The following is a 14689-nucleotide window of genomic DNA, read 5'->3' on the forward strand; positions in this document are numbered from 1 at the left end:
TTAGCGAAAGCAAATAACTTAATTATTTGCGTATGTAAAGCCCAGCTGCCTTTAAACAGCAGCTGGTGAAATGGTAAGCTAAACTCAGCATAAAGTCTGGAGGCCGGCCTGTCTCAGTCTCTGTTGGTATTTACACAGCTCTAAGTATCTTTGCCGAAAAATTCCCCTTTTGGCTGTTTTGCTGTTATATCTTCATGAGTTTATCTGCTAAAAGATCACTGTGTAGTCTCAATAATGCCTCTTATTTAACCCAATTAGACGATTTACAATTTGAAATCTTCACTTGAGAAGTCACTAGTCAATACCTAGCAATCAGTGTTGCTTTTTTAGTTATCCCTTTAAGGTGTCATCCAATGAAAAAGTAAAGTATCTTAAATATTTACTTCATGCAGGACTTGACAAGTTGGACAACTATAAAACCATAGCTGCACGCCTATTATGCTGATCTGGGACAGAACATTCTTCAACCATGAAAGACTTTGGATGAAAATATGTTTCCTTGGAATAAATGTTCATAGTGTTCTCATGGGCTCCAACAATTACCACCTACTTTCATCTCTTATCCTAGTGTGTGCAGGCCAGAGACAATTTGATATTTCAAGGGATACAAAATATGGTGTACATAGGGCGCTAGCTTGGCTAGCTAGGTGATTAAAGTGTGTGCACAGACACTCGGACACTAAAGCCCTGAATTCAGGACTGCAGCTCATGTGGTCTTGACAAAAAAAAAAAAAAAAAATTACATAAAAGTTTAAGTTCAATCTCTAATTTTAAACTATGTACCATTCAACCCAGTCAAGAAGTGATCACATCAGCTTTGTACTCATCCGAGATAGTAATACCATTGCTTTAATGGGACAGCCGGGCTAACAGCATGTAAAAGGCCATAATTCAATCACGAGAACTTAAAGCACAGGAACATTAAATGAACACTGATGACAAATGCACATTGCATTCTCTGTTACTCATAAAACATATTAGAAGTCACATGGGGACTCTTTTACATACATACACACTCTCCCATTGTGTAACTATACATAATCTTTAGTAATGTTCCCGAGGTGCTCCCGAGTCTTTCCATGTCAGTTGATGCAAGGCTGCATTGGTAGGTCCATGCTAGTAGGCTGTTGAGGATGTGTAACAGGGCAGAAATCTTAAGGGTGAGCCTGGGCCTTTGGCTTTGAGGGATGCAGGTTCCACATTCACCAATAATATCTGTGACTGTCTCCACCTAAAATTGATCGGACACCATTACCCCGAAAAACATTCAAGGCTCTCTTTCCATGCTGATAAACCTTAACTCATTCTACATATATTTATATATACTTTTTTCATCAAAGACACCAAGCTGGGGATTTGTGAACAGAAATGGCAGCCCCTCGTCTTTTTTGCTTTTTTTTCCTTGATAGTTCTTTTTTTGCTTTGTCCTTGGCATTGAGTACCAGACAGTAAGACATTAATGTAATTGTTACTGAAGGGTTTAACAATACGCTCTCTAAAAACATAATCATTAGCTTCCCCCCACCCCCTCTTCTGTCCAACAACTGAACAATCACCATTTACCCAAGTCAGTTTCTGAAAATACATTGGCAAGCACATTTTCCACCAAAATTTCATTGTGAACAAAAAATATATATTTCAATCCCCATGTGATTTGTTCAGCTTATCAAATGCAATAACTGTTTTTTCTTTGTAGCATCGTACCAACATTCACTGATTTCAATATTGTAGAAGTTTTACAAAGACATAAATATAGTAGGTTACAATACAGTAAAAAATACAAAATAAAGTCGATATAGTTTCTTTTTCTTAAATGATAATTTACCAGAGGCAAACTCAGAAACAGATCTTTGACACTAGGCAAAAAACACTAGAATTACCCCCTGAGGTCAAATGATAAAAGAATAGCCGTGTCTCAAACCAGAGCTTAGTCCCAGGTAACACACTACTTCTATGTTGTTTAGAAGAAGTGAACTATGCACAGGACTGTAGGCAAAATGTGGGTGTCCTGTGTGACACATAGTCAATGTGTACTTTTCAAGTGCACTGGCTTGGGCGTTATTACTACACTACCGAGACGTTAAGCTAAGGAATACTTGAAGGCACAATCATCTGAGGCCGACTAAGCCTCAGGAATCAAACACAACAGTTGTGGTATCATGGGAGTAAGATTCAAAACATGGAAAAGAACAAAAGGGAAGAAGATAATTTTAAAGTTTCAGTTATGGTGTAGGTCTGAGAACAACGAGGCAGTGAATCAAGTTAAGGCCAAACTACTTAAGATTGTCCAATCAGAACGCTCCGACAGTAATGAGGATGTTAGACCTAACAAATCGAACAGATCTGCTATGACATATCGGTTTAAATATCAGAACTCTACTATGTCTTGTCATTGACTGGCTTGCTACAAAGTTATTTCTTGTCACGGTTAAGTCAATTATATTAAACAAGGCTTCTTTTGCTCTTATGTCAGAGGCTGTTAATATGCACAATAATGTATAAATGTATGTTACACGAATATACATGGGCTTCAGTCTGTAGAATATCTCAGTAAGGAGTACATCCAAGCATTCAGGGTGAGGACTTTGGCTTTGAAAAGTTAGTCTACATATGCACAAATATGAAACACACGTAGAAAATGCACCATAGAAAAGAGGACATGGTAATTGAAAATAAAAAAGAAATGGACTTAATGGCTCACACACTTATCTACTGTCACATAGGACCATTTGCTCACACAGAAACCATTTCCTCTAAAAAACAAAAGACAAAGGAAAACCTTTTTTTTTTTCAAGTGTGGCCCTGTCATACCCTTCACATTTGGTCTGTGTTCACAGACTCGTTCAGGGTAAAAAAGGAACAAAAAGAAATTTAAAAATAAAAAGGACTGGGGTTTAGAGGGCATCAAGGGGTAAAGTTCAAGTTTGTCATTCCTCATGTGCAAGTCAATACAAAAATGCTACAAGTCGTACAACTTTCTCGTTGACAAGACAGGTTCAGGTCAAGACAGGCCCAGTCCCCCTGTACTTTGCTAAATAAAAAGGGGCTCGGATATTGGCAGGACAGCTTGTTTAGAAGTGACAAAATGCACAGTCTCCACTCCCTGTATTATTTTTTTCTCCAGCGCATCACATCCTCTGGTTGTCTGCTCATGTAAAGAACTGTGGGAGTCTGCATCATTACATCAAGAGCCAAAACTAGATCTGTGTCTCCTTGAACCTTACGGCAGAAGAGTCCCCTCCCTCCTCTACTCAGAAACGCTGTTCCTCTCTCTCGTTCCGATGACTTCGGTTTGGGTTGGCAATCCCATGTTGCTTTTCTATCTGTGTAGATATGTGTGTGTCTCTCACTCGCTGTCAGTCTCCAGGTCTGAGTCAGACCACTGCACAGGGCTCAGTTTCCCATTGCGCTGGGCATACTCAATGACTGCTGTGTAACAGAAGTAGTACTGGTCCCAGGTTTGGATGCTGAAAGCCCTTTGTGCACGCATCCGCTGCACTGTCTGACGCACATTCACTGTGCCGATGTCCTCCAGCCGGGACAGGCAGATGTCCAGTGTACAGAACGTGCCTGGGCAGGAAGCAGGGAAGGACAGAGTGAGATGAGAGGAGCAGTTACAAAAGTTCCAAGTAAAAAACTGCACTGGCTTGAACTGCATTCAGAAACGTTTTGGCACAGACTACTTTTCAGAACTGCCTTATTCTGGAGAATCTTTAGAAAAACTCCTCAGTGTGCTGTCATGATGCTTGTCAAATTCAAAAGAACTACATTTTTGTATTAAACAGAGTTTTGTTGTTTGTGTGTTTACCTGTTCGGCCAATGCCAGCACTGCAGTGCACAACCACAGGGGGGCCCCCAGGAGGCCCTGTCCAGCTGGCGCCCAGACTCTGGACTGCAGCCTCCCTCCTCTGAAGTACGTGTTCACGAAAGTCCAACATGGCTGAAGCACTTTTAGGCACCCCAAAGTCTGGCCAGCTGAGATAGAGGTAGTGGTACACCTCCCGTCTTTCTCCAGACTGAGGGAAGGGCAAAAAGATTCACAGAAAAATAAATAAAAGGAAACATAAAAATGTGTAATATTAAAAGGGAAGTAACAATGTAGTCATCAGAATGAGTTCAAATCAGCACCTACCAGAATTGTGTACTTCTCAAAGCAATGAGACAATTTGAAGGCTCTTTTTTAAACTTTCATAATCAACAGATCTATTAAAGATGAACTTATGTGGACGTCATGACTTACCTGTGTGTTGTAAAGTTCGAGGTGGGAGAGTTTGAAGTCCTGAAACGTCTGGATGTGTGTGTTCCTGACTAAAAAACATCCATGCTGCTCAGTCCTGCCCTCCTCCAGAGGCCAGTACTGACCACACTTCACACGCCCACGCTCCACCACCCTGAGGTAAACAACCACATACATCATTTTAAACCTCACCATCAGCCAATCAATGATATTTCAATACCCAGGCTACCAACTTTGAGTCCCGACAGTAACGCTGACAGTAGCAACTGAATTTTACAGAGGTGGAAATGTCACACCTTTTGCTGGCAATATGACTATTAGAATATTGATGAAAGATGTCTCACCTGGTGGTCATTACAATGATAAGTACCATCTGTTCCCAAACCATGCGCCAGAAATCACCAAATGTTTTTGGCAAAGGACCTGAGGGACAAACAGTCTTTCAGGGGACGGTAACAACAAACTTGACATCATGAGGACTTTAAAATAATCTGAAGAGTGGGACAAAAGTGTGTCGACAGTTGCTCACCCTGAGTTGCGATGTAGGCGTTGCCTCTCTTGTACCCATCCATGAAACTGGCATTAATGTAATCTGATGTCTGTGAAATACATAACAGGTTAGATAGGATCTACTGCCTCCTGCAGGAGGAAATCAAACATTTCTATTGATAGAGGGGCTACTACTCTGTGGATCCATTTTTTTTTTACATCCAGACAGAATCAACATAAAAATGATAATTTATACAATACATTATTAATCCAACACAGATTCAGTCAATCCTTGGATCCTCCAGTTCATGAGAGTCATTTATTTGCCAATATCAACATTTGCCATTATTTGTCTGAAGGACTTCTTACAACCTTGGTGTGTATTCATACTTTGGGCCATTCTCAGCATTGATTACCATAACATTGGGCTGTTTTTAAAAAAAATATATAACAGCTTGCAAAAATCCAGGCCTGCCCTTTTAAACCACATAAAAATGCCTGCGTGTGATAGTCAAACATTCCAGTTTCCAATCTCATGAATCAGGTTCAGTAGAGATAAATCACAAAGAAAAGACACACAAATGCTAGTCTTGAAGGCAGTTAAACTGATAACATTTTTTCACCAAGCTGATATTAAACAAAACGCAACCTGTCCTTGTGAAGATGAAACACACTCCTTGTCTGGATTTCATTAAATTGTGCATCAAACACTCAAAATAATTTCCTCAATCTTAACTTTTACAGAACGTTGTTGAATGAAATTAATGAGCAGGTCAATACAAATGGGAGACAAATGTGGTTTGATTTATTCATTTTTACCTCATCATCTTCATCATCACAGAGCTCACATAGCCGCACCCGTGAGTGATCCAGGCAGAGAACATCGCTGTACCTGTTCTAATCTGATTGGACAGTTTTCTGTAACAGCAGAGAACAGAGTTAGGTAAACTACGAAGTTCACTCATGTATTTTCAATTGTGTCATTTTCCTCCATCTTTGTAATCAACATCTGAAAATTAGAAAGTCAAAGAAGCAGCCTGGTGGAATATGGGATATATTTTTACATCTCTTACTTGGAGTAGTCGAAGGTGCCTGCTGGCGGCTCCTTGCGGATCTCCTCATACTCCTGATAAATCCCCTTCTTCTTCTTCCTCTTCACATGCTCCACCAGCTCACGCACTGTCATGCCTCCCTGCTCTGGCATGTGAACCGACGCCTCGATGCAGTGGTCCTCATCATCAGGACCCCATGATGAAGAAAGGGGCGGGGATTGGGAGCAAGGCTGGTGAGGGGGGCGAGGCAAAGATTTTTGGGGCAAGGGAGGGACCCCCTCCTCTTCCTCACCATCCTCCTCCTCCTCCTTTCCACCTTCATTCTGGGACATGTTTGCAGAGTCTGTAGCCTTTCCATCAACAGAATCCCCATCCCCTATCTGGGACTGGCGGTGTGTCAGGGGGTGTGTCTGACTGGGGAGGGGCTTGGTGACCACGACCATTCATATTAGCATTAGGACTAGAGCTGCCTACAGCAACATTAGCCATCCCTGCTGAGCCGTTCCAGTATTGGTGGTTCCCCTGCGGCCTGTTTGCAGCAGACTGCGGGCTCTGCTGGCACTGTCCTCGAGTCCTGCCCTCCATCACACCACAGTGGTTGTGTGGGTTAGCATTGCTATCATCATAGCAGTTTGAGTTAGCCACGGCTTGCTCAGAGCCCAACTGTGTATTGATATGAGTGTGGGACAGTGTAGCGCCTGCGCTTGTGTTGCTGCACTCCAAGCTGTAGGAGCGCAACAAGTTTCCCACACAATCGTGTGTGTCGTGGTCTTGTGTATCGCCCTGAACAGTGTTTGTGTGTGTGTTGACACAGGACTGGATCCAAGCCACATGGCTGTACTGAGATGTCCCACCCAGGTGTTCAGGGAGGGAGGAGACTGGGATGTGACCCGCCAGCTCATGAGCCTTCACTGTGCACACCTGGTCAACAGAGGAAACACAAAACAAAACTCAGATGACAAATTACCTCTAAACACTGTGGACACTATAAAACAACTTCTAAAGAAAACATACATACGTACCCTCTCTCTTAGCTTTTCACGCACAAACAGGCGGAGAACAGCAAAAGGAGCTCGAAACCAAAGAGGCGATGACACGATGAAGACGCATTTTAGACGAGCTGGAAAAGCTCCCTAGGAAACAAGCATCAAAGAGAAAGACTGATGATTGTTTTTCTAATTGCAGATAAAGTCTGACACCAAACATTTATAGGATATTCCTTCTTTTACCTTTAGCAAATTGAGGATCTTGACACAGAGCTCGTAGTCAAAGTTGCCGTAGCTGGAGTTGGTCATGTCGTAGATGAAAATAAGCCCGTCTTTTTGAGTTTGTAAACTGAGAAGAGATGAACAAGAATTTTAAATTAAAATCCGACATGGTAGATCAAAATGTTGTCATATAAATACATAAAATCTCCAAATTGTAACAATAAAATATGTTGTGCAAAAATGGGAAAGAGAAAAATAAACAGTAAAGTAAAGAAAAATGACAAACTGAAAGGAGCATGCTGTCAAGACGATATGGACAAAGTGCAAAAATCAGTTTCTGTGTAAATTGTTTTAGCTTCACCTCTCTATGGCTTTGTCAAGCTGATAGATGATGGCCTGCAGAACAGCTTTGTGAGTGGTGACGTCTGGCCTGTGGAGGCGAGCGGTGAAGAGTGCTAGAGCAGCACCCTTAGCATCACGGCCAGGCTGGTAGGAACATAAACAGGTACTTTTATATAAAACCATTCAGACAAAATGGTAAAGTATGTAAAACTGTCAAATAGAATAACCACCTCTATTATAAAAGAGACAATGAGTTACTCTGTAATGGACAGTATGTGCACTTGAGATATGATAAGCTGCAGTACCTCTGTGGCTTCTACACTCACCAGGACAGTAAATTTGCCACTCAGCAGCTCAGAGCGTAGAGGGTCCTCGTCAGGGTTGATATTGATGATGCCCTCTTTGATTCTTGTGTTCTATTTTGAGTCATGACGGTAGAGACAGGAGACACAGGCACAGCCATTAGTCACTAAAATAGCATTTGAACAAACAGCATAAAAAACTGATTACAATAGCCTTTGATTCATTAGTATTTCATTAGGGCTGGGCAATAAAAAATCTTGATGGGAGACCGTTATTACATTTATGTTAATAATGGTCACAAGCTTTTCCTTTTTGTATCTACAGTATAGAGGTAGATGTGACGCATCATCACAGCCTACTGCAACTGATAATCTGGCATAGATAGTATCCCATGTACATTAAAAAAAGCTAAACTACATTATTTGCATGATTGGTAGCAAGACTGAAATTGTTGATCATATTTTACTAATGTGTTGCCCATCTCTTACTAGCAGTCAAATTAGAGCAGGGGCCAATCCTGTTTGGATAGTTGTGGCAGGGGGAACTGTGGGCAAATATTAACTCAAATAGCAAAACTTCATCACCTGGGTTTATGAAGTCAAACATGTGCAAAAAGCTTCCAAAAGATAGTGTTTGTTGATGGTTATTTGTTTGACTTTTTATTGGATTTTAGGGGTGATTGTGATATCATGCCAAATGAGATTATTTAGTGTTGATTGACAGGTTGCTGATCTCTAACAGGCTGCTGCATTAACTTATTTTACTCCTTTAATTTACAAAAAGTCAATTTTGTGTTTATTGATACAAACCTATCAAGTGTATCTTACAAGCATACAAACCTAATGAAACTATTCATGATTTTAAGGACAGCAGCAAAAGAAGAATAAAAGAAGTTTATGTCAGCTGAAGCCCTCAGTCACACACTTTCAGCCTCAGCTAAACCCTGTGGTCAGTGATCTCAGTTTTGTCTCCAATAAAAGCACGGCTGTACCTTGTATGCTTGGAAGAGGTCGATGGCTCTGGTGACGTCGAACTTGCGGGCCATAAGAAACTTTACAGCTGTCGGTTGGGAGACGAGCCCAGCACTGTGAGGCTGCTCCCTGCTACGCACCTCACTCAGGAACTCCTCCACAGCCTGGACAGACATGAGAGGTGAGGTGTTAGAAAAAAAGGGTTCAATACACAAGGGAGAGACCAGAGTTTAACAAAAGCTTGGAATTTATAAGGTAGAGCATCAGGATCATACAGACAAGGAGATTGGAATGACAAGGGGTATGATGTCTACTTTGTAGTTCCTTAACTGCCAATGTTACAATCAAGTGTGATACAGATGGCAGCAGCAGGCTGTAATCCTGGAAGATGCCCTGGATGAGAATAATCATCTGCCAGGAGGCAACAGTCAGCCTGTATCAGCACATGCAAGGCACATCTGTCCTCCAAATATGGAACAAGCACAAGGAGAGAAAAAGTTGAACTGATTTGATATAATCAGCTCGTGGGTGGGTCATTCTTTATGCCAGAGGATGATAGTTCGATCCCCAGCTCCTGTGGCCTACATGCTGTAGTTCACTTGAACCCAAAAGTAACCCCAGTGTTAATGAATGTGAATACAATTTAGTTTTTAACCATGGTTGCTTTTTAGGATGGCCTCTGCTCTTATTGTATGATACAATGTGAAGGTGACATGTGGTGTTAAAAGTTCTGCGAGGAGTCTAGAGCAGGGGTTCCCAAAAGGTGGGTCGGGACCCCCTGGGGGTTCGTGAGATGTCTTCTGGAATGTTTTTTTTTTAAGTTATCTAAAAATAGTACATTTTACACTTATAGTAAAAATAGCGACAAAAATAGTTGCTAAACTTTAAATAAAACCTTGAGAATAGAAATGTAATGAGTTTTCTGCCTTTCTTTGTTGCCAGATGACTCCTAAGTTTAGGGTTAGTGAACAGTTAATTATCAAAAGCATCAGTAGCAGCAGGTTAATTCATAACGGCACAGGAAACAGCCACATGCTCATATAGGAAGGCTAATTTTCTGCAGACCTGCTAAATAAAGCCACACTAAATTACTTTGAGGGACAGAGGGGGGGTCGCGAGTCTTTGGCACCTTTGGAGGTTACAGGCTGAAAAGTTTGGGAACCCTTGGTCTAGAGAGACTAGAAAAGACCTATACTGTAGCAAATATATATAACTACAGTCGTTAACACTTGCCATAAATTACACATACATTTGCTTCAACAGGACATAGAAAATAAAGCTGACCTGGTCTGATCTGGTGGACCATCCAGACAGCAGCTGTCTCGTGTTTATTTATATTTTTGAGGTCTGCATAAAAAACCCATTTCAAATTAATAGTGTTGATATAAAACAAACAACATCTCTGCTTTGTTCAGCATATTTCTTGATGAATAGTTGAATAGTATTCAATTTAACAAATCATGAAAAGCATACAACGAATTAAGAATTTACGAGAGGGTGGCTTCAAGCAAAAGAAGTGTGGAAAACATGGCATTATAAGACCATAAAAACCCTAACATGCGTGTATGTAAGACATATTTTAAGAGCTTTTTTATGAGCAGTCCATCTTGCATTTAAATAAAAGGCACTGAGCATGTACTGGGAGGAAAAAATACAAACCAGATTATTTGTAAACATCTGCCAGCATTCCCCTTTCCTTATGTTTTGAAAATATTATTAATAGCTCTTCAGTATAACAACCTAATACATGTAAACACTGTGCCATCACGTCAACTTGTGAAGAGGAAGAGTCCAAAATAAAATAAAGAAAAGAAAATGTTACCCATGCCCCCTTTTATCTGAATTCTGATCAAGTTGGGAGATTTAAACCTGCGATTAGAAAGGAAGATGATAACCAGTGCTGTGATATGCTTCATCTCAAACTGAGGTTCTAAGTTTAGCCATGATGGTTAAAATATAAAATGTCAAACTTGCAAGTGTAGCATATCCCTCCAGTTCTGGCATTTGATGCAGGAGAAAGATGGGTCAAAAGCAGACACACAATTACATTGTAAAAGATGCTTAAGCCCGGAAGTGCAGTACAGTCATATTTCTGTACCACCCTTGTCTTTCAAATCAAGTTATCTGTGATGCAGAAGGTACCATTCCTTTTAAATATTCCAACTGCACAACATGTTTTCTGAACGAGGGAAAACATCTCATTGGATACAGTAAGTAAGCTTTGGTAAAATGCAGGGAGCTCTGGGAGGACACTTGGACACTGTTGGAGTATAGTCCAAGGCAGTGCAACAAGTCCTTGATTTTAACAGAGACTGAAACTCCACGTGTTTTATTTTCCTCGGGGCAATAAAACGACTGATGTCTGTAGATCTGGAAGAGTGAAGAATGCTATCAAGAGAAACATCTGCAAATCCAGGTAAGAGTTCAAGCGTGACCTGTGACTTCGCCTCCAGATAATCTAACCTTGTGAAAGCTTAATGAAGATCAAAGCAGTCAGAGTGAAGATGTCAGCCGAACATCCTGATGACATTTGATATATGCTATCAATGCTAGGCCCACCCCTTTACTAGAAAGTGATGGCAACAACAATGCTAGGAACTGGAGGACCGCTTCTGTGAATTCCCGACCGTAAATCTGATAGGCAGTCCTCTGCTAGCTGAGGGGCTCACAGCAAACACTCAGGTTGATCGAGGAGACTCATGATCTTGGTGTGATTTAACGATGTCATTGCAAATAATTGAAATCGGCGATTAAAGCATTGTGAGTTTAGTCAGTCTAAACCTGCACACCGGGTCAAGCATGATTATTAACCTTTAGCAAGAGAGCGGAAATTCCCTGCAAGTCAACAATAGCTGTTAGCATTAGCGGCTAGGTTACATGTGGCAGCTGGACGGCTAACGATGGCGTAAAAGACTACAGAAGTCACATGTTACGAGGGGAACTATTTGTGACCGAGGGTTGGTGGTTTAAAAATGAGACACTGGTATATCTTTGGGGTCCACGGAAATACAGGTTTTCGAGGGTGCAGGTTCTTCAGATCCACAGCCGGTTGTGTGTTCCCTGCTAGTGGCAAACGCCATCATGCTAGCACACATGCTAAGTGCTGTCAGTCACACCGGAGTCCGGACTCAAGAGGGTGCGAACGGGCCAGGACTGTTTACGAGACCACATCGATCCCATAAAGATTCAGCTTCACGAAATATATCAAAAATACAACCGATTTGATGAGTAAATGCAGATGAGATATAGACACGCCCAGCATTAAAGGAAAATAAGAAAATAAATCGTAAAGAGAGCCTTACCAGCTGCTCCTGAGTTGTCAGGGCTTCCGCCATCTTGAAGCCTCCGCAACGTCGAATCGGGCGCGCCCACCAGCCACTTCATTCACGCCCTACACCCCGGGAAAGAGGCCGAGGCCCCGCCCATGTGCTTTCACTTTACCATAGACCAGGCATGTCCAAAGTACGGCTCGGGGACCAATCGCGGCCCAAGGTCCATTTATTCATGGCCCCAAGCTTCCATCTTAAATTATGTTATTTATAGAAAATAAATTAATCACATTCTGAGTCATCTGTACATTTGCAGTTTCTTTCAAGAGCACAAACAAAACTAAAGTCAATCCAGAAACGTCTCAAAAAGCTTCATATGGACTACCTGTGTAAAGCCAAAGCACTGGGAATTCTGCAAGACGGCAATAAAGAAGAAACACAAGAACTCTTAAAGTTGACAGGTTTTCAAATGAATGTTTTTATCATGATGTGAAAATGTTCTTGATGAACACTGAAAGTTCAGAAGACACAAAAGAGGACACAAGACAAGATCAGAATTATGAAATTGTGCAGAAAAGGCAAAATTTGGTGCATAAAAATTGTTCAGAATGCAGGAAAATAATTATTTTGTTATAAAATGTTGTCTGCTGGTCAGAAAAGTCTTAAAAACAACATGAAAAAGAAAAGTGATGAAATCCAGATTGTGATCCTGCCATAGGAAAATAATGAGACAATATTTTTCCCACATTGCCCAACCTGAATGAAAAACTTTTCCTCCAGAAGAAGATAGTTTTCTAATGTTTACATGGCTTATGGAGAACTGAGGACTAACTAGTTACTGTTTTATTGAGAAAAAAATTAAAATAATTGTTATTAAATAGATATTTCATATGTAACTTTATGATTCCTAAGTCTCAGTAGGAGCCACTGGTACTGAGGTATTCTGACAACATCAAATGTGGCCCTCTTTGAAAAAAGTTTGGACACCACTGCCATAGACCTTTACAAAAATGTGTTTATAATGACATTCACTATGAATAATGAGCTGTAGTTCAAAATCAGGTTCCAAAAATACCCTCTAATTGAAATTTACAGCAAACGCAGTCCTGTCAGTAAATATGCTTTAGTAATCCATGAGAGAGTTTGTCCTAGTCAGAATGAGTTGAATATTGGGAAAGATACAAATTTCCAGTATGACAAGTATGGTTGCAAAGGGGTGGACAATTTCAGATAGATTTCATGAAAGTTTTCGGTAAATTTCCATGGGAAGTTAAGCTGGGGAACTTTGGAAATATTCCAAATAGGAAACTTTCCATGGGAATTGATGAGAATTAGGGTAATTTAACGGAAAGGTATCATATCCAGCCATAAATATTTGTTTTGTTATACGCACACATCCATCCAAAATAACACAATTAAAACAGATTCATTACATTTGTAAGCAGAACTTTATCAAGTGTTAAGTATTTTAATGAACAATCAATGCTTTCATTGAAGAACAAAAACATGAATGTTGAGTTAAATATTACTCATCCCCCTGACCCAACCTGTTAAAAAATTAACAAAAATGCAATCCCAACAAAGTCCTGTTCAAAATGATAGATAGATAGATGTTTATTTGTCCTTAATAAGGAGATTTGTTGTCACCGTCTGTACAAGAATACATGTATAAACACAATAAACAATAAACATCCACCCAGTCTCACGACACAAATGTTAAATGAAAAGAGCCCCTCTCCCTCCTAAAAAAAGTCCCATTCAACATGCAAATAAAAAAGCATCTTCTTGCATGAAATCTGGTTGTCTTAGTCGGGATTATGCTAAAATATATTTTCCCAACTATATTTAAGCTCCTTATTAAGAGCCAACCTTCAATTTAGTAAATTCCTGGTTTATTCCCGTTTATTCCCATAAATTCCTATCAATTCTCATGGAAAGTTTCCTACTTTGAAAATTCTCACTCACGACAGGCCTGCCTGGCAGTGCTTATCTAACTAAGATTTAGGGGTTTTCATTTCAACATTTTATTGGGATACTTTAAAATCACGTTAGACATTGTGAAAAAATTGTTCCTCACATGGAAACCCTGAGTTCAGGATGTGAACCAAGAATTATTATGTTAAAGATTGTCCGTGCTAACCACAACACAATTGACATGCCTGTCAGAAAAAATACCATCCTGTTACTTTTCCTTAAATCATCAGATTACATGTAATCAGAGTACTCTCCCAAAAGCATTTAGATTACATGTAATCGGAGTACTTTCCAAAGAGTAATCAAATCACATGTAATCAGAATGTGAAAAAAGAGGAAAATTTTGCTTCTGAAGTGAAAAAGACCTGATGCTTTTTCAAATGAGGTTGGACTCCGAGACCTGAGGATATCCTCATATGTAGGCTACACCATAGAAGTATTAGGCTACATAACATGTGTATCCTTTGTGAAAATATTATTTTATTATTTTATTACTTCCATCTCCTCATCTATTCCTTCCAACTAAGTTTTAAATGTGTGCAGGGACTCAGCTGAGTAGTAGTAATAGAAACAGGAAATTATGTCTATTATCTGTCCAATCAAAAACAAGAAGTGTTGTCCCTCCCCTTTCCGTTTTGTGATGTGTTGTTGTGTCTTTTGAAATGTTGTTGTGTTTTCTGAAATGTCATGTTTTCTGAAAAGTTGTTATGTTTTCTGTAATGTTGTTGTGTTTTCTAAAATGTTGTGTTTTCTGAAATGTTGTGTTTCCTGAAATGTTGTTGTGTTTTGCCCTTCAGGGCTACTGTACAAAACCGGAAAAACTAAGATCAAATCAGTTGTGTTA

The 14689-nt window shown here is 40.2% G+C and overlaps 1 protein-coding gene across 1 annotated transcript; it reads right to left on the reverse strand.

Moving 5' to 3' along the window:
• Positions 1-816: 816 nt before the first annotated feature.
• Positions 817-12015, reverse strand: ptpn9b (protein tyrosine phosphatase non-receptor type 9b). Its single transcript, XM_034687110.1, is given in 15 exon segments — positions 817-3570; positions 3809-4016; positions 4241-4391; positions 4582-4660; positions 4767-4836; positions 5546-5625; positions 5628-5644; positions 5800-6167; positions 6169-6699; positions 6801-6911; positions 7008-7113; positions 7348-7472; positions 7655-7744; positions 8623-8766; positions 11905-12015. Coding segments are annotated over 15 exon segments (2337 nt in total). The 5' UTR covers positions 11938-12015; the 3' UTR covers positions 817-3346.
• Positions 12016-14689: the final 2674 nt, after the last annotated feature.

This window comes from Notolabrus celidotus, chromosome 7 (assembly GCF_009762535.1).
Source record: "Notolabrus celidotus isolate fNotCel1 chromosome 7, fNotCel1.pri, whole genome shotgun sequence".
NCBI lineage: Eukaryota > Metazoa > Chordata > Actinopteri > Labriformes > Labridae > Notolabrus > Notolabrus celidotus.